This window comes from Mycteria americana, chromosome 15, assembly GCF_035582795.1.
Source record: "Mycteria americana isolate JAX WOST 10 ecotype Jacksonville Zoo and Gardens chromosome 15, USCA_MyAme_1.0, whole genome shotgun sequence".
NCBI lineage: Eukaryota > Metazoa > Chordata > Aves > Ciconiiformes > Ciconiidae > Mycteria > Mycteria americana.
The window spans coordinates 9,120,776-9,144,760 of NC_134379.1; the positions used below are offsets into that span (position 1 = coordinate 9,120,776).

General features: G+C 46.5%; 3 protein-coding genes across 4 annotated transcripts; 1 reads left to right on the forward strand and 2 right to left on the reverse strand.

The window, feature by feature from the left end:
- Positions 1 to 2,805: 2,805 nt before the first annotated feature.
- Positions 2,806 to 13,285, reverse strand: NUP88 (nucleoporin 88). 2 transcript variants are annotated; one of them, XM_075518391.1, is made up of 17 exons: positions 13,013 to 13,285; positions 12,466 to 12,635; positions 11,884 to 12,009; positions 11,578 to 11,664; positions 10,759 to 10,935; positions 9,506 to 9,689; positions 8,918 to 9,068; positions 8,127 to 8,225; positions 7,887 to 7,977; positions 6,831 to 6,932; positions 5,920 to 6,078; positions 5,344 to 5,469; positions 4,731 to 4,796; positions 4,406 to 4,486; positions 3,926 to 4,052; positions 3,409 to 3,527; positions 2,806 to 3,025 (listed from the first exon to the last, which is right to left on the reverse strand). In XM_075518391.1, exons 1-17 carry the CDS (start codon positions 13,247 to 13,249, stop codon positions 2,962 to 2,964), a joined length of 2,166 nt encoding a protein of 721 aa, XP_075374506.1. In that variant the 5' UTR covers positions 13,250 to 13,285; the 3' UTR covers positions 2,806 to 2,961. The 2 variants fall into 2 exon arrangements, with proteins under 2 accessions (XP_075374506.1, XP_075374507.1); XM_075518392.1 differs by lacking the exon at positions 4,406 to 4,486.
- A 65-nt stretch (positions 13,286 to 13,350) lies between these two features.
- RPAIN (RPA interacting protein) lies at positions 13,351 to 16,521 on the forward strand. The gene is made up of 7 exons (XM_075518217.1): positions 13,351 to 13,466; positions 13,769 to 13,957; positions 14,517 to 14,580; positions 15,093 to 15,207; positions 15,420 to 15,483; positions 15,606 to 15,740; positions 16,304 to 16,521. Exons 1-7 carry the CDS (start codon positions 13,389 to 13,391, stop codon positions 16,331 to 16,333), a joined length of 675 nt encoding a protein of 224 aa, XP_075374332.1. The 5' UTR covers positions 13,351 to 13,388; the 3' UTR covers positions 16,334 to 16,521.
- A 632-nt stretch (positions 16,522 to 17,153) lies between these two features.
- C1QBP (complement C1q binding protein) lies at positions 17,154 to 22,321 on the reverse strand. The gene is made up of 6 exons (XM_075518442.1): positions 22,039 to 22,321; positions 21,695 to 21,845; positions 21,072 to 21,159; positions 19,914 to 20,009; positions 18,927 to 19,049; positions 17,154 to 17,583 (listed from the first exon to the last, which is right to left on the reverse strand). The coding sequence occupies exons 1-6, from the start codon at positions 22,277 to 22,279 to the stop codon at positions 17,434 to 17,436; spliced, it is 849 nt and encodes a 282-aa protein (XP_075374557.1). The 5' UTR covers positions 22,280 to 22,321; the 3' UTR covers positions 17,154 to 17,433.
- Between the last annotated feature and the right edge of the window lie 1,664 nt (positions 22,322 to 23,985).

Genomic DNA, 23,985 nt, shown 5'->3' on the forward strand with positions numbered 1-23,985 from the left:
AAAATTTAGAACTTAGACTTTCCTCCATTGCATATTGTTTTTTCTTGACGTACTTGACCATAGATCTGAAGGTGATGAAGAAAACCAGAAGTGACAGAAAATGCTCCAAACTGTAATGCACATGACTATATTTTAAGTTCTTAAATCCTATTTTTAGCAGTGTATATCCTGCTACTAACATAAAAGTTAGAACCGGTGGTTTTGAAGAGGAATGCCTTAAAAACAGCCAAAAAGAAGCATACAAGCTCAATTCCTTGTCACTCATTGCAAGAATTAAAGCATTTTATTCACCCTAGCAATTAATTCCTTTCATAAGCCTGATGCCTAAAAGCCATTTTTCCTACCTTAGTAAGGACTAAAATAGATGGCAGAGTTGTCATCTTCCAGATGACACTTAATTTCACTTAAAAGTGAAATTGAAATGTGGCTTAGGTTCTTTATTAATCGGCTATTACCAGATTTTGGGGGTTTTAACCTTTCTTACTATTTGCTGAACTGTGAGGTGACAGCAGCTGCCTCCTGATGCATAAATCCAATACCAGATGTTTGGCATTCAGTTTTCCAATGGTTAGGGTCCTATTCTGTAGAATAAACTTTGGAGAAAAAAAATATCGGCCTTTAATAGGAGCTGCAGAATGAAAAGTTTTTTCCTATGTTCCCTTCCTTCCCAAAAACTAACTCTTAACTGGTTACTGATACCTAACCTCTGCAGCAGTGTTTAAGGAAGCCTGTTGTATGGCAAAACTACAACAAATCCTATACATCTCTTCAGCAAGCTGAACACTTGAGGAAACGCACCTGAAGACCTATGCAGAAAATGAACTTTTGGTTGAGTTTCTGGACTGTCCTCCTAGTGCAAGAGAGCAAGGAACGCAGCTGTTCATGGCCTTTCAGCATCCTTTCTGGTCCATGTGTCGGTGCCCGTTCTCAGCAGCCCTACCTTCCTGTCTGCTCTAAACAACCGCAGCCATAGCTGACCATTTTAGGTTGTTTCAAATAGTACAGGGCTGATGTGGCTTTTCCTTAGTGTACTTTTACAAATTGTTGACATGGCTTTCTATAGGTGTGGTGTTGTCAGATTGCAGATGATGGCTGCAGGGTGTCTTTCTGCAGGCTGTAAGGGAAGACAGGTGAGTGGGCAATCAGTTTGTGATCTTTCATAGACACAGTGACAAATGTAACAGTTGCAGAATGGAGTTTTGCATGTGTGTGTGTGTTCGTATGCATGCTTGTGTATTTTTCTCGGTGGACAGCGATGGCATGTTGGTCTAGTTAGAGGAGGCTGGAGGTGGATGCAGCAGGGCACGAAGGGGACCGAGGTGAGAACTCACCTGAAAGGGCTGGTGCTGACTACCAGCTGCCTTGCTTTGAAGCCAGGCACTGTGCGAGTCAGTGAAGGAACCTCCTTTTGGTTTGGAGAGGAAGGGTATTAAGATTACTGTATGGTTGTTTTCCTTATTACCACCTTACTCCTTCATGCACCTGAACACCTTTACGCCTGTTTTAAGTAGTAGCTGTGACCATTTTAGAGTTGAAGCATGAGTGACCTTTTTCACCAACCAGTGCAAATTTCTTATTTTTAAATTAGAAACCTGACTGTCACAGAAGTGGTGGGACATGTGCTCACTACATACAGCTGTACTCCTAACCCCGAGGGGCTGTCCCTTCCGGGGAAGGACAGCACAGCTTCAGAAGCAGTACCTCAAGCTTCTGCTGAACTTAAGAAACTTCAAGAGGCCTTTAAAAACAAAACAAAACCGTGTGTGCCAAGTTCGCAGAGCAAATTTAAAAGACCGTAAAAGCTCTTGTAGAAATACTCACTGGATGGATTAGGGTGGTATTACTCATAAAACATCAGAAAACAAATGCTCTTCCCTCCAGTTCGTGGTGTGCTGGAGCTTGATTTGAGTAGGGTGGTAGGTTCTCCTCACTTAGTAAGAGATTCTTAACAGGCACTACTTCCAACCTGGCAGGTCAGCTAGGATACGCAGGGTGAGTGGATGGGAAAACCGGATTCTGTTCATGTAGACTGTAAAAGGGACGAGATCAAGTTTTGTATGCATTCCTATACTTGTATAGTCTTAATCTGTACAAAAAGAAGTGTTCTTGCAGCATGTCTGGTAACCTTGTTACCCAACAGGTAATAACAGCCCTCCTTTCCTTACAGCTTTACTTTGGCACCTCTTACTGTGCCACTTTTGTAGCAGTGCAGTACTACTTTTCAAAACTGAGCTTGACCATGTCACCTTTTCTAAGGGGTGGGGGGAGGGGACAGCAATTCTTTATTGTCCACTAAAGTTTGTCTACAGCAGATAAATAATTGGCCTTTTAATGTCAAGACGGACTCCAGAGCCATCTTTGGATACAGGCAAACTGAGTGTTTGGAAGTTAATACTGCATTCCAGTGAACCAAGCCATTGGTGTCCTGTGCAATTGTGGATGTAGAATTCTGCTGTCTACAGGATTCAAGTGTAACCATTTGTTAACTGTATTGAAGGTGTGTCCTTTATGAAGAAAGTGTTCCAAATTAAAAAAAAAAAAAAAGCTGCTGAAATGTGTGCGCTTCTCTGGTCTTTCTACTCTGCCTTCTGCCACAGGCCTCCCCTGCAGTCACCATGCCATGGAGCAAGGGTAGAAGTCATCTCCCAGAGTAACCCCAGGCAGCTTTCTGAAGGAAGTAGCAAAACCTTCCCACAGCACTGAGCTAGCTGTAAGTATTACACTGTAACACGCTTAAGGTTTAAAATACCTGCTGCTGCAGTCTCCTTCCAGGAGAAAAGCAAAAAAACCACAGCATGTAAGGAGTCTTATCAAAAGTATTTTATTTCACAGTCCATCTTTACAAAATAACAAGTAGAAGGCATATTGTTCAACATACAAATGTTAAATATACAAGGGGAAATACCAGGGAAAATTAAAGCTCATCCAGCCTTTCGGTGTAGGTTCCTTGTCGTGGACATGTTAGAAGTTCACACGGCTTCTGATGTCATTGATCTGTTTTACCATTTCCCTTATGTGTTCTCCCCTTCAAGAAAAATAAATTCAAGTCAAAAGGCTGCAAGTCATTTTTGCTAGAGGCTAATCAGGAAGGAAAATACTTCATAGGGTAGAAGCAGAGAATGGGAGCACTGTTGCAAGTCATTTTGTTAACGATAGGCTGGATACAGACTGCCAAAAGATCCTTGGGCAAAAAGGAGACTTAAACTAAATCTGCTTTAATAGTAGCATAAGATGGCCAGTGCTGCTGTCACACTTTATGCTTCAGGCCATCTCAACAAGCTCCAACTGGTGCAGCAGTCAGCCCCTCATGCAGCACAGAGGTTAAATTATACCCTAGAAACTTGAACAGAATTGCTTATGGAAGTGCCAGGGCTTGAATTCTACAGGAGGATCCAAGCTTTAACTTACTCCTCTTTCAGGACGGTTTGGATGCACTTGCTCTGGTAGGCACTGAGGGTGATGCTGGGTTTTCGGGGGCTGGTACCCTTCTCCATCTTTTTCTGCTGGTACTCCTTTTTCATTTTAACCTAGAAGGCACGTACAAAAAGAAGACCCCACTCACTGTTGGTACTGCCCGCCAAAGGGAAAGCTTGTTATAGTTACAAACTGGTGTGTCGTACTGCAATAAATGCTGATTCTTTTGGGGTTAAAATCTGCTTGCTTTTGCTCACTTCCTCCCACAAAGAGAAGAGAAAGCTAGCGCTAAGGCCGAGGAAGGTGTGTAGACTTTCTTAGGGTTTATACCGAGTTGCAGAGGTTCTGTCTATATTACTAACAAGGATCAGAAGTTATTTTAGTATATTGTTGCTAATTTAACAAAAGTACAAAGGTGCTCCAGTGGAAGGACAGTATTTCATCAGCACTATCGTTAGGTGCGAGTGGGATGTTGTCAACAACCTACCAGCCAGATAATTCGTTATCTCACCTGTCTGATAGTATTGCTCAAGTGCTGCAGCTGGTCGTGTATTGTCTGCAATTCTTTCTTCATATCTTTTTCACTGTCTGATAGAACAGGAAGCTGAGAGTGGAAACTCCGAAGTACTTTCTTCATCCTTTGTGTATGAAGCAAGAAGTGTTGCTGAATTAACTTGCCTATTAGATCAGTTATGCTAAGACACCAACAGTCTTGCACTTCTGTCACTCCTTCCTAAGTCTCAGGGGCTCAAGACTTTACTTTCCTCTTTCAGATAGTCACACATACATAGCATTTCTAAATGGCAAGCTGACTCAGTCTGGACCTGAAGTAGTACTGAAAAATCACCACTGAGCTCCAACAAAGAGACTGTCAGAAGCCTGCTCTTCTAACAAACCAGGGTGGCACTTCCTGCCCCTCTGTTCTACCACACTTGCAAACTTCTGTACAACAGCAAGTGAGCTGTGATGGAACAGTGTAGTTTGCGCTCACCTGTTCATAATATCTTCTTGCTTCTCTTTGGCTTCCTCATACTTGTCAGCCAAGCGCTCAGCCATTTCCCGCAAACTTTTCCTTTATGCAAGTGAGAAATGTTTATTTGCTTTAGATTGACATGCAAGGTGGTCTGTATGTGGAAACAGGACGAGGAGCCTGAAAAAGCAAGCTGGAGCAGGGGCTGAACCTACATGCTTCATTATAGCTGGAAATGCATTCGCTTCCCACGTGTTTCACACAGCACCCTGCATAAAGTACTTTTTGCACAAAGGTCCATCATTCCTGATGTTGGACTTGATAAAAGCAGACGGATTATACTCACCTTTCCTCTCGACAGTAATTAAGATCTTCCAGTTGTTTCTTTTTCTGTCCCCACAGCAGCTTCACTCTTAAAATAAATACATAAGTAAAATCAAACTGCCCACAAGAGCAATCCAGTTGAATTGGGATTTAGGCCACACAGAAAATAGACAGAAGTGATTAATGCTCCTAGGAGTATGAAGAACTAAAGACACTGAAAAAGGGCCAGTGGTGAGAACAAAATCCTCCATTCTGTCCTAACTTTATAATACAAATAAATAACTATAATTTGAAGAAGCAGAGACTTATTTAAGCAACTTTCCTTTTAGCAGCTTTGTCAGGATTATTGCTGAGGTTAGAGGATTTCCTGCCATGCACAGGCAGACTGACAACAGAAAAAGAGAAGTATTTTCTGTGTGTGTTTACTTTTTTCCCTTTCCCCATGAGCTACCATGAGATCAAGTATTGCACTCACCCCTGCTTTCCCTAATAGCTCAGTTTTCAGTTCTGGTACTCTATTAGTCTTACCTAAGTACATTTTACTCATTTACAAGGGTTAGTCCAGCAGAGGAGTTTAGTGATGATGTTTCACAGAGACATTGTACAGCATGTATTTATGAGGGGTTTTGTCTTACCTTTGCTGAATTTCCTCTTTTGCCAGATCTTGTTTCAGTATATATTCCTCTCTGAACACTTGTGTGGCTCTGCTAAGAAGCTGAAGGCATTCTTCAGGGGGAGGAGCAGCATCTTTATCAGCAGCTCTTCAGAATACGAGACAGGTTTTTACAATCTTACTCTAACATGTTCCTTTGAAAGGCCATACCACTTACAGTATTTATGGTAAGGGCTCCGGGGGGGGCTCAGTTGTGGAAGTGAGGGACTATAATTAAATCCCTTTGCTATAAATCATTTTTCTTCTATGAGGAAATCCCAAGGTATCTTAAGATACTCAAAACCCAACGGGACAAGCGATGAGCAACCCCATCAGCTGAGGTCAGCCCTGCTTTGAGCAGGGGCCTGGAGCAAGATGATTCCCCTCCCAACCTACATCGTTACTTGATTTGATGCTGTCCCTGTACAGAGAGAGAGGCGCAAGTGGGCTGCAGAAGCTGTGCCCCCGTTATTGCTATGTCCAGTCAGGAGCTGATGAACACACAGTATTCCTGAGAGTCGTCCCTCTTCAGGTCCCCTAGGAAAACACATTTACTTACTTGAGAAGCAAGGGATTGGCAGAACTGCGCTGCAGGATGCTTCGGATATGCTTCTCAAATGAATGCTGTGACTCAGCCAGGATACGGAGAGGGGAAAAAGCAATATCTTTGTCTTCTCTGGTACACAGCAGGGGAGGGGATGCAGGATGGACTGTACTTCTACCAAAGAACATCAAATTGGAGAACACAGTTTAAACCAGAAAAATTTAAACTACGTCAAGAGTTTAAATGGTAGTTAAAACAAAGTGTGGAATTAATGTATTACAGCAGTAAGTCAGAAATGTTCCAAGAGAAAATATTTCAATTATCTGGTAAATCCAGCTCTAGAGAAGGTTGGTGGAGCTCGCATCCTCACATCTTTCTGTTTGGCCACAGCTGAAACTAGCAAGAATTGTAAATAGCCTTTTCCTTAAGGAGAAGGTTCCATAACAAGGCAAGCAAGCACTCAAATGGCAGAATGACCTGCTTTTCAAAGCAGCCTAAAGCAATTTAAGAACCCACATTTTTTTTTCCCCCTTTCATGCAAACATAACCTGGTGCCCATTAAGCATCTCTGTACTACTCTGTAAACAAACTTCTGATTTGCAGATTTCCCTCATTATAAAAATGAAGGAAAAAAACCCCCAACAATACTGTCTCGAGCCTTCTGATGCAAACTCTTGTCCTAATACTCATTAAAAGTGATACAGATTAATTATATTCCCTACAACCACCTTATCAGTAGTAAATAACTACTATAATAACACTTAAGTGCTCAGCCAGGGAGGGTTCAGAAGGCAAACTTCATTGTGTGTCATAAGAGATGCAGAAGTCTGGGGTGAAAGGATCAAAAGAATAATTAAAACAAATAATATCCTGACATCCTTTTCATGCAACAGTCATGGATTTCAAACCAATGAAGAGCAACGTACAAGAGAGGCCTTGTAATACACTCATAGGTGTTTGTGATGCAGATCATTGTGGGCCCCAGGATGTCAGAAACGATCCAAAATCCTCTAATGGGAGCAGGTTGCCTGAAGGGAAGAAAACACAAGAATTACCCGCTCAAAAAAGTGAAGTTGTTGTGCAAGTTCACTCTTTTGCAAAAGCCCTCGCTATAGCAGTCGGCCTAAGCCGGACACCTTTCACTACGCTAAGAACCACTCCCTGGAATGAGTCCTGCAGAATAATAATTCTCATACCGCACAATGTGGCTGGCAGTCAGATGTACCAGGACAAACTCATCCCTCCTGGGAGAGGGAGCACTTCTAAGTTAACAGTGAAACAGAAGCAAAAATCTGCTGTGACCCAGGAAACATTACCCACCCCTAGTGCAAGGCCCAGACTTCCTCAGGAGAGAACACAGGTGCTCTGCATACCACCTTTTGGCTCCAAATGCCCTCTCCCCAGGTAACTGCTAACACCACTGGAGAGTCACCATCTGTGCTAGCTTAGAAGACTAACACCTACTAATAAACTTTTTTTTTTTTATTTTATTTTCATTATGTTTAATATCTAGCATTCTATAGAAATTATTAGGCCTTACAAAATAAAGCAGACAGATAAATATTACATAGCCCAGAAAATGATGTCTCCTAAGCCTGACTAGGGTACCTCAGGAGCCCCCCAAAAATCAGACATTCTTTCAAGGCATTGTTTGATCTTTAAGAAGTGGATAAGAGGAACATGTCAGCATTCAAGACTCCTAGCCAAATCAACCCTCAGGGCTGTCCCGGGTCAGGTAAATGGAAGTGGAAATCTCTGCTGGTTTGATGGATGATTTGCAGACAGTAACACAGGCATTTAGCTTACCCCCCTACCCATGCATTAAGAATCCTGATGCACAAATTGCTTATTTGTATTATTTGAATTCTGTTGAGCTGACTTCATTATTTTTAATGCAAGAATGCAACAAAAGAGGGCAAATCATAAATATTTTCCACAGCGACTCACTGATTTGGAAGCAATAGAAAGGGTTTGGTTTTTACCTGCATGGCAACGGTTTTGTACAAAGAATATGTTCAACAAAGCACTTCTGTTCTGCTCCTAGCTCTTGTAAACTGTCTTTGTCTTCTTCATCTACAAAGAGATTTGTCACAATGCGTGAGATGCACTTGCAGGGTAAGGGATGCTCGGTATCACCCACATCCACCACTTGTTACTACCAAAACGTAGGTGATCTGATAGTAATCTCTTCCCTCTACATGCAACAGAGTCTCGCCACTCACCTGAACCAAGGAATTTGTGCAGTTTATTGATCCACGTCAACCCCACGCTATGGACACCAGCTTCATGTGTGCAGTGGTAGCGAGAGGGACATTTTGGATCTGAAATTTAAACAGCAAATGTAAGAGAAGGCACCGAACTGAGAAAAACTCATCCTTCAAATCTGCGTCGTTGAACACGGGTATCAACTTACCGTCCAGTCAGCATTAACATCTTGTTGCAAGTACTAACTCGTCCCCATGCAAAAACTGAGCTAGATGCGTTAGCCATGAGTTCCGCATAAAATTAAATTACGCTTGAAATACCTGATGAATTGTTTTGAACTATTCCTATCACACCACATCGGTGTCAATCCACCAGATCTTGAAGGGAAGATCAGTTAAAGCCAGCAGACCAGCATTTTGACAAGCTGCTTGTTCAGAAAGACCCAAACACTTTGTCCTACCCAACCTCCTGCCCCACAACTACATTGGATAGTCTAATAAGCAGATACCAATTCTTCCTTCAGGATCACCATTCCCACAGCACTTGTTGGTCATCACGGCTGCCACAACTTCTACTTTATAATCCACAGCTGAAATAATTTAGTATTATGTGACCATATGTAACCTGCCCTTCAGTAAACACTAAAGCACCTCCCAGGCTCGCTCTTTCCACAGCTTTATTGAAGACATCAGGCAAATCCTTACTCTAATACCACTCTTTGACACCAATGATAATTTGTAAATAGCTCAATCCTAAATTCAGGAAATAAGGCAAGTAAAAGCCACAACAGCCTGAATGACAGCCCTACCTTGATGCAATTTGATTGGGCAAGAGAAATCAGACTCCAAAGGCTCTTCTTCGTCTCCTGATGCCAGTTTCAGTGCAAGTTCCAGCTCAACACATTCAAACACATACAGGGAAGGAATAAGGTCAGATCTTGGGTCCCATGACTTTTCTGACTGTAAAGAGTATTGAATTCTTCTGTCAGACATCATTTCAATAGAAATGCCAACACAAACAACATCAAGAAGGAGTTACATAATATAGGCAAGGGTATGAATTGTTAGGGGAAGTGGTTCAAGTCTCTTTATTTTTTTTCTTAAAAATAAGTTTCTCTCAGAAACATGGTTTCTTCTTAGAAGATCCTCTGTAAAATAGTTCATAATAAGTTTGATCAAAAACCAATAAGCCTGCAGGATACACAGAACTGACATGTAAAATAAAATCACCAGAGAATCACAGGGACTGGCCGGAATAGGAGGAAGACTCACTACCTCATTATAAAAGAATGCAGCTTTGGCACTCGGCATTCACTTCCAGGCATCCTGCCATCTTGCAGCCAGGAACTTTGACTAAAGAAACAAAAATACGTATAGAAAAAAACAAGACAAGGTACCTGCTCATCATCCTCTTCTCCATCCAGTACCACGCAGTGATAAAGCATTCCTGACTCAGTGGCAATCACCAGGATGTTTGGAACACAAGGCAGGCAAAGGACAGCGCAGGCATCATAGCCATAGTTATCTTCTGCAGCAGGGTGCATGGGCAGAGGGCCGAGCAGCTTGCCAAGGTTTCCAGTGCTGGAATAAAGAAGATGTGTTCAGAACACAAGGTGTGGAAGGAGAGTTCCCCATGGCTGCCTGCGGGACTTTGTTGGACAATAACAATAAAATAAAGATGATTTAAAAAAAACACCCAAAACCCCATGGAGTTCTGTTTAATTTCCATTAGATAGTAGCAACCCAGACTTCTGCAGATTAAGAGTCTGCACTACACCTACTTGGTGGAGATCTCACAAAAGAAATTGGACCTCAGTAATAAGGTTTTATGCTTTGAAAGCAACCAAGCTACATTTCAACAAATTCAAGAGGAAACATTTTCATACAAGAACACAAAGTACTCATGGAAAGCTCAAGTTAATTATCTTTACCACTTAATTGTTTTCTTGCTTAATAAAGCACTTTACAAGCAGCATTTTGCGGCCTGGCACTTCTCTAGGTAGAACTTTTGAAGGACTAAGCCTAGTTCATTGCCTACAGACAGGATCTGCTCAAAGCCGCATCATTTCTCATGCAGAGGCAAACAGTGCTGTTTCTAACCTAAACACCACACATTTTATTATTCAGTTACACTAGATCTAACTTGCAAGTTTTCTGAAGTGATTTTTTTTGTGTATCGTGTTTATATTCTTGATTCATATTCTTGACCTTTCATTACAGAACATGCCTGCAAACCCTCTATGACCTTAAAATATTTCTTTTCCTAAGATGCCACTGGCTCTTTCAGCCTCATCCGAAGCTAAGAATGGCTGTGCTGTGAACTGAAGGCCCCAAAATACACCAGCCTTAGACCCACTGATCTTTTTAACAGTCCAGTGTCTTCATTTCAAATTTCTGATTGTAAACAACGGACAGTGGATCCTCAGCAGTGCAAACTGCACCCTTAATGTCTGGATGAAAAAGGATGACACACTATTCTTGGGTTTCAGTCTGTTAGCACTGCCACAGAGAGATAAACCAGGCTGCAATACAACAAAACAGCCCAGCCTCCATTACAGAGTCCCAGCCAATCTGAGAGATGGCTCTCCAACCCCAACATTGTGCAAACATACAAGCCCCCCATGAAACCTGCGGATGAATGCGATCCTACCTCTGTAGCAGGCTGATATATGTGAGGAATGTCTCTCCATTTTCATATAAAATGTAAAGCGGGTAGGCCAACACTTCTTCACTCCCTCGCTGTCCAAGAATGTTCCTTGGGACCGGCACTAGCGGGCCGAAGTCAAATGCCACGGCGGTCTCTCCCAGCGATGCTGTATAGGCTCTCCTAGGGACAAGTCAGAACAAGGCCTGAAGTCAGCAGTGACTGTGAGAACACGTGTTTAACTAGGTCTGTCGGTATGTGCTGACAAATTACTGCTAAACACCTGTCCATCAGTCCTTTGACATATGCTCTTTTCAGCAGCAAAAGCATGCAAGTAATGTCCTTCTTATGGTACCTCATTTCTGCAATACACCCACCAGCCAGCCCCGTTTCGCAGGATAAAAGAGGAGGGTGTACTGGTATTTCCTGTGTAGTGCATCAGTCTGTGACTCCACTAGCAGAGACCCTCAAGTTTTTCCTTTCCAAGTAGGCCAACTATTTCCAAGAGGGAAATAAAAAGATCATTTATTTTCTGCATTCCCGACTCAAAAAGCCCTTCTTAACCCCATCTTAAATGCAATGTGTATTTTTCAAATGACTACTCTGACAAACACTTGACTGTACAGTTTGTTACCGCTTTGTTTTAGAAGGATGGGAAAAAAAGAAAAAAAAAAAAAAAGTGCAGTTACTGTGCTAGGAAGAAGTCCATGAAAAAAATCATATCAGATTTTCAGGTAGACTTACCACTTATTCATTAAAAACACAACAGAGAATCCAGAGCTTATTCTGTCAAAAGCGTTTCAAAATACAAGAAGCCACACAAACCCTTTTTTGATTGTAAGAGTCTCCTCCTCAGTGTCAGAAAGAGCAATCACTTTGATGGGCGTCTGAGGCACCTTCAGACTGTAAAACCTAGAGGAAAGAAACAGCAGCAGCGTTTTTTCAGCTGGCAGTGTCGCACATGTCCCTGCTGATGCAGGAACATCAAATGGTGTCAGTTTAAACTTTCTCCCATCCTATTTTTTATTGGTAATCCTGGTAAGAATGGCAGAACATAAATATCTAGTGAAAAATCAGACTGGCTGTGACCAAAAAAAATACTTACATAATCAACTACAAACAGGTTTTTACCTTATAGTGTTATCTGAAGTCAAGAGCACAATATGGGGCTCTAATGTCTCACAGGGATACCAGGCAGCGTGCTTTAAAGTCAGAGATGTTGAGCTTGTGAAGAACCTTTCCGCAATAGGAATAGTGCTGAAATACAGAGCAGGAATACACAGTTACAAGAAACACAGAAGTTACTTCTGAAGGGAAGTGGGGGCAAGGGGAGCTAGAAACCCACTTAAAAGGTCTCAAAGCCATTAGCTGTATTATTCTTAAAGTTGGAGGGACAGCGTTAACTTGAAGCCCTTTGTTATGTCCATCTAGCCATGTGCTTTTAGCTACCATAGCTAAAAGACCCCAGGAAGGCTAGAGAATACCACAGAAGAGCACCTTACTCCTCAGCAATTGCAACAAGTTTAGAAGGTCGTTTATTTGGGTCACTTGACAATCAGCAAGGCCCTGAGCCAAAATAACTTCACTTGTGGTTGTCCCTACAACCCCGATACAACCAATGTCTTCCGTATCTGTTTGGCCCCAGGAGAGGAGAGGCTGTCAAGGGACGACGGCAGGACAAGGATGTCGTTAACCGCCTGAGGTCTCACCCACCTACAGTTCACCGTGGATTTCCCACCTTCAAACTCTGAATTCTTCCCCCAGCGTTTAGGCAGCTCCAGCACCATGAGCCCCTTCGTACCGATGAGCGCCACATGATGCTGCGTGGGGCTTAACAGCGTCTGGTAAACCTCAAAAAGGGGCGGGTTTATGCAGAGAAGGGTCTGAAAATACAAATATTACAGTTAAGCACAAGCCGTCAAAAGCGCTCACGGAAGTACGGCGTATCTTTACTTCGGACGGCGATTCCTACAACGGCTACAAGGTGCAGAACGAGGCAAAAACGTGTCTCCAGCCGCAGCACCGCACGAAGCCTTCACTGGTGCGTTTCACTGAGGTTTCACTGAGGGACTACCCACGACAGCGGGCTGGAGGGAAACTACCCGGCCGGGAGCCCTCAGGGACCGGCCCCCCTCGGCCCCGCTCCCGACACGGCCCCCCCTCACCCCTCATAACCGCCCCCCGCCCCTCACGGCCCCCCCCTCACCCCTCATAACCGCCCCCCGCCCCTCACGGCCCCCCCCTCAGCGCCGGGCGCCACCTGGTAGCGGCTGAGCCCGGCGGAGTCGGGCCCGCCGAGGCGGCGGAGGCCGATGGCGTGCAGGGCGCTGAGCTCGCCGTCCCAGAGGAAGAGGTCTCCGTCGAGGCCGAAGAGGAGGTTGCGGATGAGCGGCGGCCGCGCGGCGGGGGCGGGGGCGCGCTCGCGGAGGCGGCTCAGCACCGCGTGCTGCGGAAGGGCCGCGCGCCACTGCTCCGCCGGGCCCCACTCGGCCGCCATCGCCGCCACGCAGCTGTCGCGCGACCGCGGCGTCACCGCCCGCGCCGCCAATCGGCGGGGCCGCGCCCCCGCCGCGCCGGGACTACATCTCCCGGCGTGCCCCGCGGCAGAGGTGCCCGCGGCTCCGGGCGGGCGGGCGATGGAGGTGCCGCTCCGGCGACGCCGCGCTCGCTACAAGGGCGCGGCCGCGCCGCCCTGGAAGGAGACCTACCGCCGCGTGAGTGGGGAGCCGGGGTGGGGTGGCCTGGGGGCCGTGCCCGCTGCTTCGGCCCCGGTTCGTCCTCCCCGGGCCGGCCAGGCTCGGTGCCGCCCGGGCGGGTGAGCCGGGCCGAGCCTGGCCCCGTCCCAAGCCCTCTCTGCGAGGGCCCGGTGCTGCCGTCGCGGGCTGGCTGAGGCCAGCCCCCGGCAGGAGCTGTCACCCCGCTCCCGTGCAACCCCTCCGGGACGTGACTGGCCCTGGGGCCCCGTCTCCCACCCCAGCGCGGCACTAACGGGTCCGTGTGGTCTGCTCCCTCCAAGCGCTGCATGGAGAGGCTGAGGAGCAGCCGGGCGAAGCTGCTGGACCGGTACCGCCAGGCCGGGAAGAGAGTGTGTGGCCCGGCCATGGGCGCGCTGCTGGTGCAGGAGGTGATGGAGCAGGAGTGGCAGACGCTGCAGGCCGCGGAGGAGAGCCTGCCGTCCCTCAGGGGAAAGGAGGCCCTGGCGCAGGTCAGTATGTACGGTGCTCTCGGGCTGACGCGGTCTCCAGCGTCCTTGCGTCCACACGCTGGCTGGCTAACGCAAGCGTATCAAATACAGCTCTCTGCAGCCCTAACTTCAGTCTCTCGCTGGTCAGAGTTGGCAAAACTCAGAGCGTCTGGGTTTCCTGCTTCCGCAGCTGGTGCGGGGTGTTGTGCTGTGCCTTTGGGCCTACGAGTGGGGAACTTCCTTATTTCCTTCACAAACTGCGTGTGAATCACTGCAGAGGATGGGTTCATCATCTGTGGTTTGTAGAGCTGGTCTGTCACCGGCCACTCCTGGGAACGGGAATAAAACTTTTTAACGTTTTAAAAAGCAAGTTCTTGGACAGGCTGTGTTCTGATCCATTGTGGCTGGCTTTGCACAGGTGGTTATAGTACAGATTGCTTTCCACAGCACACGGTTTTGAAAATACAGAGATTTACCAGACAGCAGAATGAGCAGAGTGAATTTAGGTTGCGGTGACAGCTCAGTCAGGTGCTGGAAGTTAAGTGAGAAAGTAGCCATCACTGACTGATGCACCTTTCAGATGCAAGAGGACCCCGATGAGTTAGCAGTTCTGGAGGAGATCCGACAGGAATTGATCTTGCAAGGTAAACTCTCCACATTTTCTGACTCCTGTTTGATTTGTAATATTCCTGATTTTCAAGTAATCCAAACTAGCTGAGGCTGCGCTCCTTGGTTCTTGTAGACCATGTGATACAGAAGAGCCTCCTTAGAAATCTCTGTAGCCTCTCCAATGCATTGACACCCTTTCTGACAGTTTTAAGAGTTTAAGTGGCATTCTAATGTCTGTGAGAAGCTAGTGAGAGAGGAGCCAGGAAACAGGACTGAGGTGTTTGGGAGCTGTAGGAAACTGTATAAATCAATTCAGATTGTTTCTAAATTGTTGGTTGGAAAGTGGAAAGGCACCCACCGCTTGAGACCGGCTAAAGATTGAGCCATAGGAAAAACTGCATTAACAGGAATGATCTCATCAAGTGTGGAAATCTGATCCAAAGAAAAGTTCAGAAACTAGTGGCTGCTCCAGCCTCCGTCTGCACGTGTGCTGCTTTGTCTTAAGTTCGTAACAGATGCCTGAGGGTGTTTTGCTGCGTTATTGCAGAACAGTTGGTTATAGAAGAGTACGAGCGAAGCCTGCAGTTTGATGAAGAATGTCTCAACGCGATGCTTGATGGCTTGGATGCCAGCGACAAGGTCATCTGCCCAGTGTGTAGAAAGTAAGAAAGCATTGGAATGAGGTTCTCCACTCTCTTACAGCAGTTTGGGCTTAGAAACAGGCAAAAGCAGTGGGCAAACAGGCTGCTGTTAGTGTTAATTTCAACAAAATAAAAAAACCCTGAGCAATAATCTCCTAAATCTAAGAGGTTTTTTGCTAAAAACTACCTTTGTTCGGGTTGTTGCAATGATGCTCATTGTACGCTCTTTCCAGGAATAACCTGACTGTGAGGAATCACTTGGTTTTTTGCCAGTGTGGATTATACATCAGCACGCAGGTAAGCTGCGCTGTGAGTAACGTGTTAAATGTGACGTCTTCAGCCTGCTGCTGCAAAGAGGCAGGTTTAAGCTACAGAGAGCAACTGAAGCGTAAGACTTCTTTTAACCCAATTTTTCTCAGGGTATGACAGAAGGGAAGCTTCGGTCACTTCTAGAAAGCACTGTAACAGAGCACAGTCACCGGTGCTTTCACAACCCAGAGTTCACAGTTACCAGTGGAATGGAGGAGGAAGCCAGTCTTCTCATGATCTGTCCGGTGAGTCTCAATGTCAAGTTCCTGGAAAGGATCTCTGCTTGGATCCACTCCCCAATTTCATGGGCAGAAACCACAAGTCCATTGATCCCAGGGGTTTGTGTTGCTGTTTTTCCACAAACTTCCTTGGAAATGGTTTTACTTGTGACCACCAGTAACTGTAAAAGGAAGAGCCAAATTATACAATTTACCTTAACTGCTGGATTAGGGAATCTTTCAAGGACCTGTCAAACTCAGTGCCTTACCCTTCTCATACCTTAGCCAACAACTTCCAAGTTTTGTGTGGAGCATCTGTTGAGGTAAGTGGTTCATAAAAAAAAAAAGTGAAAAAATTTAAGTTTAAGCCTCCTCAAAAGGCTCACCCGTACCTCTTAGAAGACACATACCATCCCTTTGGCTCAAGCTAGAGCTAGCAAGCGTTTAGCTTTGCTGCTTATGTAAAATCACTGTGTGTACCTACGTGGTGAGGACAGTGTTAGGAGCAGAGCATTATTAATGTTCAAAACTATTTGCAGTTAATTTTATACATTGCTGTAGCTTCTCTGTTCAACTTGCGTTTTGTAAAGGTCTGTGACTCCTGGACAATTCTCCTGTAAGTTGATTCGGCTGCTGCTTTTTTACTGGAAGGACTTCAAGACTACAAATCCACCCAGAGCTGCTAGTGTTTTTATGTATATACTTGTAACTGCTGTGTCAAAAAGATACTTGAAGAGGCAGTAGTGCTGCCTTGACCTGCACTTTTGATGGTACAGTGTATGTTTCGAAATAAATATACTTACGTTTATTTCAGCCTTTGTGTTGTCTTTAACAATGCATCAGTGATCTCACAGCTCACATTGGACTTCAGCTTTGGCTTCTGTTTAAACTTAATATGACCTTCAGGTAACAACTGGAGACAGGGGTTTGAGAAGAAGATGGCAGCTGCTGCCCTGAAGCAGTGCCTTTGACGTCAGCATCCACAGCCTTTCGGTCATTCTGCTGGAACTGAAGTGCTCCAGCCTCCCTCAGGTATTTTTCTAAAACAGCTACATTAATACTAATACAATGGCAGCACATCCCTCTTTAAAACAGCTTCTCAAACATGATGTTTAGGACCCTGAATTCTATTCCCTAACACACAGCCAGCCAGCCAAGACTTCTAGAATGAGATTCACAGTTGTAATTAGCACTGCTTGGCCAGCAAACTTCCTCCTACAGACCTTCCTACAGAAGGGCACAACGCGTGTTTGGGGGTGCTGGAATAGCTCTCCCCAGAGAAAAGCTGGGGCCAGCACACACCATCGCTGCAGCAACAGCCCTGCGGGCAGCTGTATTAATGCTGGCTCAGGCACAGACAAGCACTAGCATCATTTTTCTGGCAGCTCTGTGGTCAGCAGTAGTACAGCAGGAAGAGGAGAAACCACCAGTTTTCAGTGATATGTTGAACAGATTTTATTCTTCACATTCATTCTCAATTGTACAAAAACCACCATGTAGGGCAAGGCAATTCCAGACCATAATGTTAGAGAACTTGATCTTGGTTGCAACATAAATACAGATCTCCAAATACAAGCGAGAATCCTTGTTCTCCCATGATGTTCACTTCCAAATTCAAAGTTACTTACTCTCCATATCTGTTGTGAAGATATATTTGGGTATTGCTGGCTGAGCAGTGCTGTGGAATACCCACACTTGACGATAAGTTTCCTAGCCTAACCTACTGACATTTGACAAAGCTTTTAAGGTCTTCAAGGAATTTAATGTACTCCTGGTGCTCCAGTGCGGTGCTGAGCTCTATTAACTCATCAGCAAACGTGTTGTCCACTCCTCGATCAGCCAGGAAATCCATTAAATGATCGTACAGAGCCTGGAAGGAATGAGCAGGAAACTTCCTTAGCAGAGCACAGCTGGGGAGGGGTTGCTTTTAAAATGTCCCATGGCAGCCGGCATTTCTTTCTCCCAGGAAGATCTGGCCTGCATTCCGCAGGAGACCGGGCAGCTCCCCATCCCCTTCTCAGAGGGCCTAGCCTTGGGTGTATCAGTTGGAGGGAAGGGGCCATGGAACAGGTCATCCCAACTTGGTTGTATAAACCCAACCCCAACGTTACGAACGAGCTGCGCTCTGGAGATGATCAACTGACTCAGGAGTCAGCAGGTAAAGTCTGTCAAAGGCGACACATCCCAAGCTCTGCCTGTCCCCCCTACGCAGTGCTATGACCCTGGGGGTGAATTGCTTTAACGGTGTCTGGAAAGGGTGGTATCTGGTGTAAATACTTGTGTGAGACACTAAATCTTTTACAATCATCAACTCTTTTTTTTTTTTTCTTCTTTTTAATCCTATTTAATTGTTGCAACTCCAGCGTATGTTAATGGTTGTAGGTGTCCCCCCCCTCGCTCCTCAAGAGAACAGATTCATTATTACTGCTTAGTGCAGTAGTGCTAATGCCTGTCACGTGTTTCTTGGGGGGTTTTTTGTGGGTTTTTTTTTTTTTATAACAGACCAAATGATTTTGTTAATTTTGGACTTCTGTAATCTGAGTAGATCACAAATCATACACATTTTTTAATTAATTTTCTGTCTCAAGTCAGAGAGGGGAAAAAAAAGCAGCATGGGATATTCTAGAGCACACTAACCAATTTTAACATGAATGCTTCCCAAAGAGAGCTACACTCTAGGAGTAAAGTTTTAACCATATGATACACAGCCTCCAGCTAAGATTTAACCTTTTGAAAGCCTGATATTGAGAACATACAAGCAGATGCCAGATTCTTGGGCATACTAGTTTTTAGTGTCACAACTATAAAAATATACCTGATAAGCCCAGAAAAGAAAGGCATCTACACATGGTATCTGATAAGCTACGCTGTTAAACACATAAATCAAAAGATGTTTAAGCAAGTGTCAAAGCATCTCTAAAGTGTAACATGGTTGCTAGGAAATGGGCCTATAAAGCCTGGAACAGAACAAGTTTCAATGTGTTGGTCTCTGGCTGCCAGTAATGCCACCAGCACTGCACAGCTGCTGGGACACGTAATAATCCTCGGTTTGCAGCAGAACCACTACGTCATCACAAGCTGGGGCAGAGCAGGAGAATCCCCCGTCTCAGGCATCCAGGACAGGACTCATTCATAATTCAGGAGCAAACGGACAGCCAGGCGAGACACACTGAAGTGCCCTCTGCAGCCTACGGCCGTGTTAGCAGCACTTACCCAGTCAAGGGAATCTGTATTGAGGGTGTAGTTGGTGTCCTTCCAATCTGATTCTCCAGTGGGCTGAAAACTGACCTCCCGAATTGTGAAAATATCACTTTCTTCCTCTCCCTCATGTCCAACCTGAAACAGGAGATGAGATGTAAGACATACAATTAGCTCTAATTACTGGGCACCTTCAGCCATCTCATCCTGAAGCTAGGACTATTACACTGCAGGCAAAACCCCAAGACCGGTACTAAAGCCGTGCCTCTCCCCTCTCAACGTGTGCCTGTGAAGAGAAGCACAGGCACGCACAAGAACGCAGGAAATCCCCTAAGCAGTCAGTCTACCAGCAGCGACCTGATGTAAGTTAGCAGCCTGATTTTCACAAAGGTGTGAAAACCTCTTCTGCGTGCTTCTAACTCTGTCCTCACACGTCTGTCTAACCTTTGTCAGCTACGACTGGCTGTGTAAATGACCTGTTACAGTTTACGAAATAAACCACAAAGATCAGTCTGAAGCACAGCTCTCAATTTTATTTCCACCCTCCCCCTTTTTTTATAAACCCTACTTCTCTTTGTGACAACAATGAGATTTGCAATTTTTAATACGCACTGTATTAAATCTATCTTGTTTTGGCCATTCTTGTTTACCCCTCTCAAGTTGCCCTGCTGTTAAAGTTAAACCATGCCTCCCTTCTCCAATGTAATTCAATAAACTGGCCAATAAGCAGCCGACCAGAAACGGCAGGTCAGGATGTGAGGAAAGCAATGGAACATCTCCTCCCCAAAGAGTGTTCTTGCAAACACAAAGCCTTTTTTTGTGTGTGTTAAAAAAAGAGAGGCAAGAGGAGACTGCATTTTCTGCAGATTCAGAAAACCAACAGACTATAAAGAGCAGTTAGATTCAACAGCGGCGCAATTACACTACAGTCAAGCAGGAAATGCACAGCGATTCACAGCCCAGAGCTGGCTACGACTGACACATGACCAGTTTGATACCCACCTCGTCTTCGGGATAATGGCAGTCAAGAACAAGAGTCTGTTTTGTATCATCTTTTATTACTTCCACAACAAAGTTTGGAGTTGATGTAAGATCAGGCTAAAGAAGAGAAAAGTTGCACCAGCATTGGAGTCTGAACAGGAGCCAAAGCAATGACAGTACAGCCCAGCAACACAGCCCACCCAGCGCCAGTTGCTCCCCGTCACCCTCTTTCTGGAGTCTCTGACCCGGCCAGGGCAACCCAAGCCTCCCCCAGCCTCGCCAATGGCCCGTCAGCCCTTCCTCTGCTCTGTGGCCGGTCACAGGGGTAAAATGGCAGCTGGGAGCATCTGCCACCCCCTGACAACCCAGAGAGCCTGCAGCTCACCTGGACAGGTCCCTCCAAAGTGACAGGAACTGGGAACAGACTCAGATGGTTTTGACAGCAGGAGCTGCTCGTGCCTGCCCTCCTTCATGGAGGAAACTTGGCAGGGCACAGAGACTGCCGAACACACGTACACGTGCACAGATCAAATGCACTGTGCCTTCTCAGCGGATACAGGCACGCCCAGGAGGGGAAGCAATGTACAAGTGTCCCCAGTATTGTCCCACCCAGCTGAGCGCAACGCGCTGGAATAAATACCACCATGCAGAAAGTGCAAGTTAACTGCTACAAATGGAGCAGCTGCATTCCTGACTCGTTCGGCATCAACGTCACTGCAGATGAAGCCATCTGCCTCAAATTATATTGCTCATTTACAGTTTTTACCAGGATTTTTACTAACAGTTTTTTTAAACAGGAGTGAGACACCTCTGACCAACAAAACCACGCAAGTGAAGCCATGTGAATAGCCTTGCATTTTGTTGACATTGCCTACCAGCACCGTTGAGTTACGCTAGTGACATACAAAAGGCAGTATTTATTGCAGGGGGTTGCAAAAGCAAGAGATAGCTGAGCTCCTCTCTTTTCTCCCTGTAGAGCCTTTGCACCCTGCTCTGCCTTTCTGCTGCAGAGAGGACAGTCACAGCCAAGTGACAGCCAGCACAGAAAAATCCGCATTTTGTGACTCAATGCTCCCAAATATCGAGTGAGAGAGGAAAAAAACCCTTGAGACTTAAGGGCAAGGGTCTAACTTCCTGCTGTGTACCCATCACTGAAGTGCACATGAGGACTAAGTTTACCTCCTGCTCATCAGGCTTCTGGTCTTCTTGCGTTTCTTCATCAACTGAGGGTGGAATGCTGTTATTGATGTTGAACGTGACTGTTATCCTTTGAAAGAAACAGAAGCAGTTACTCTGAGCGCACTCAATGCCCATCAAAATGTCTTCTTTTTGAAGCTGCTGTTGTGGGGACAGCGCTACTGGCGTTGAATTCACACGCCATGAGCAAAACCAGGTATTGCCATTAGAGTTTAAGACCCACGCCCGAATGAAGCCGGCTGCCTCCAACTGCTCTCACAAACAAGTGTTTTTGTAGTTTTACTGGACCAAACTGTTATTTTTAATGCAGGAACATAGCACGAAACTTTGTAACGCATAATACAGTAGCAAACTTGTGTTTTTAAAAAAAAAAAGTGCTTTTTTTTTTTTTTTTTTTTACCTATTTTACCACCTTTGATCCAAGGTGGTAAAACAGAGAGCGTCTGCAGCATCCAGTTCACACAGACTGGACAGATAGCAATAAAAGTAACGGGAGCAGAAGGAGAAATCTGGTTCCTATTATCTAGGAGCCCCATGGGCTCGCCCAGGCGAATCCTTCCGAAGACCGTGTTATCCCCCAGGCCTGAGACTACCGCCACACTTACTTCTCTCCGGCTATCTTCCGCACCAGCTTGGCCTCCGTGCCGTGGACTTCCAGCTCCCACCCGCCGGAGACCTTGGGCAGAGATTTGTGCTTCTGGATCTTCCTCTCCTCTTTGATCTCGTCCGTCAGGAACTGCGCGAAGGCTTTGTCACCTGAGGGGAGGCGGGGGACGCTAAGGAAAGGGCCCGACCCCCCCCCGCCGCCACGTGCTGCCGGCATGGGGGGGCAGCGCACGCGTCCGCCTCGCGCCCCCCAAGGGCGGGAACGCTCCGGCCCCCTCACAGCGCCCGCCCCGGCTCCGCGCTCCCCTCAGGGCGGGACGCCCCGGGCCCCCCCCCCGCTCACCCTCGGTGTGGAGGCCGCCGCAGCCGCAGGAGACGCCGCCGGCCGAGCCCCGCCGCGGGCGGAGGAGCGCCGTCCGCCACCCGCCGCCGCCCAGCTGCCAGAGGGAGCGCGCCAGGGGCGGCGCGGCGGCGGGCGGCGGCAGGAGGGCGCGGGGAGAGGAGGAGGAGAGGAGGCGGCGGGGCGGGTAGCGCGGCGGCGGGCGCAGGGCGGCGGCGGCGCGCAGGGCCCGGGCGAGCAGCATGGTGCGGCGGTGAGGGCGGCGGGGCGGGGCGGGCAGAGGACACCGCCGGCCCCGGAACCGCCCGCCCCGCTTCCGGCGACAGCCGGACCCGGCGGCCCCCGCGGCGGGGAGCGGGGAACGCGGGTTCGAGTCCCGGCCCCGGCACGAGGGAACGTACCGGTAGGATCGGGCACTATTCTTCTAACTTGAGATTAAAAAGCAAGGACAGGAGGACGTGGCAGGGACGCCCCGTACGGAGCACCAGTACCGGCCGCCTCTCCCGCCCCGGCGCGCAGGTGGGGCTGGGGCACCCGTGAAGGCGCAGAGGAAGCTTCAGGGAAACTTCCTGTGGAAAACATGCCGGCGCTTCCCTCTCGACGGCAGCAAGAAAAAGCAGCGTACACGGTGAAAGCTCTACTCCCGTACATCGCCCCGCTCTTTATTATAATAGGTCTGGCAAGACCTCAGCCATTTGCTCAGAAAAAGAAAGGGGGTTTTGGTTTTTTTTTTCTTTAGCAATAAATATTTTATAGGGACGATTGACCAAGGCAAACTGTCTCCTGGCATAAAGCATTCCCTTTGTCCCAGAGTTGGCACTATTGCCCTCTATTGAGGAGGGGAACAAAAGGCCCGTTGGTGCTCACCGCACGGCTGCAGCAGATGATATCCCCCCATCACACTGATATCCCCCATCGCGTTGAAGGACCAGCATTTTTACTCCCAGCTCCACGCTGGTGTTTGAGCACTGCACACGTAATGACGGGGTCCGTTCCACATGCGACGCGCGGATTCACTGACCCACCTTGACATCTTACCTTTAACATCTGCACGCAGACACCCCAGACTGCTTAAAATGAAGACACTCCTGCAAGAACTGAAAATGCTGGGACTTGTACTTGAATGTCCATCCGCACAGCTTTCGTGCCTCACAAAACAACACCTAGGACTTGGATTTTTGCCATCACTTCTTTATTTTGGGAAAAATATACAAATTAGTTCTAAATAAACACCATCCCCTCCCTTAAACAGACTGTTAAATTAGACTGCCCAAACAAAATGTGCTTATACTCCATTTTCCCTTACAGATGCAGAGCCAGTAAAAACAAGAAATAGATACAGTGCTTTGATAATTCCCTGCAATTCATGTGAGTGAGAACAACCAAAATAGCTGCACGCTCTTGAAATACCAATCCAAAACTGCAGCTGGTCACAGATACAAAAGTGGCAAGTTTTGCCTGTGCCCCACTCACCTTTTTTTTTCTTTCGCTCTTCCTTTTTTCAAACCACCAAAGAACAATACTGCAAAGAGGCACAACAAAGGGGTATGTGTCTGCTTCCACCGCACCCCTGCAGACATTCACTATTCGCCCTTCCTAGGAACAGGCTGAGAGATGAGACCGTTCCAGGTACGCCAGGTACCTACTGATGCTCTTTGGCAGACAGCAATTTGCAGATCAGCACAAGTGACATTCCAGTTAAAAAAAAAAAAAAAAAAAGGAAGAAAAAAGAACAAAAGAGGTATTTGCCCCAATTTTCAAAGAGAAAACCAAAGTAAGCCAATACTGGAGCCCAAGGAAAAAGCATATTACAACGTGTTGTGTAACCGTGATGCGTGTAACCAGAAGGGACAAATTATTACATGGCAAACGCAGCTTGTCCCCATAAATCACAAGCAAAGCCAGCAGCTTTCCCCGAGCAAATGGAGTGAACAAGGGCTTGCCGATAGC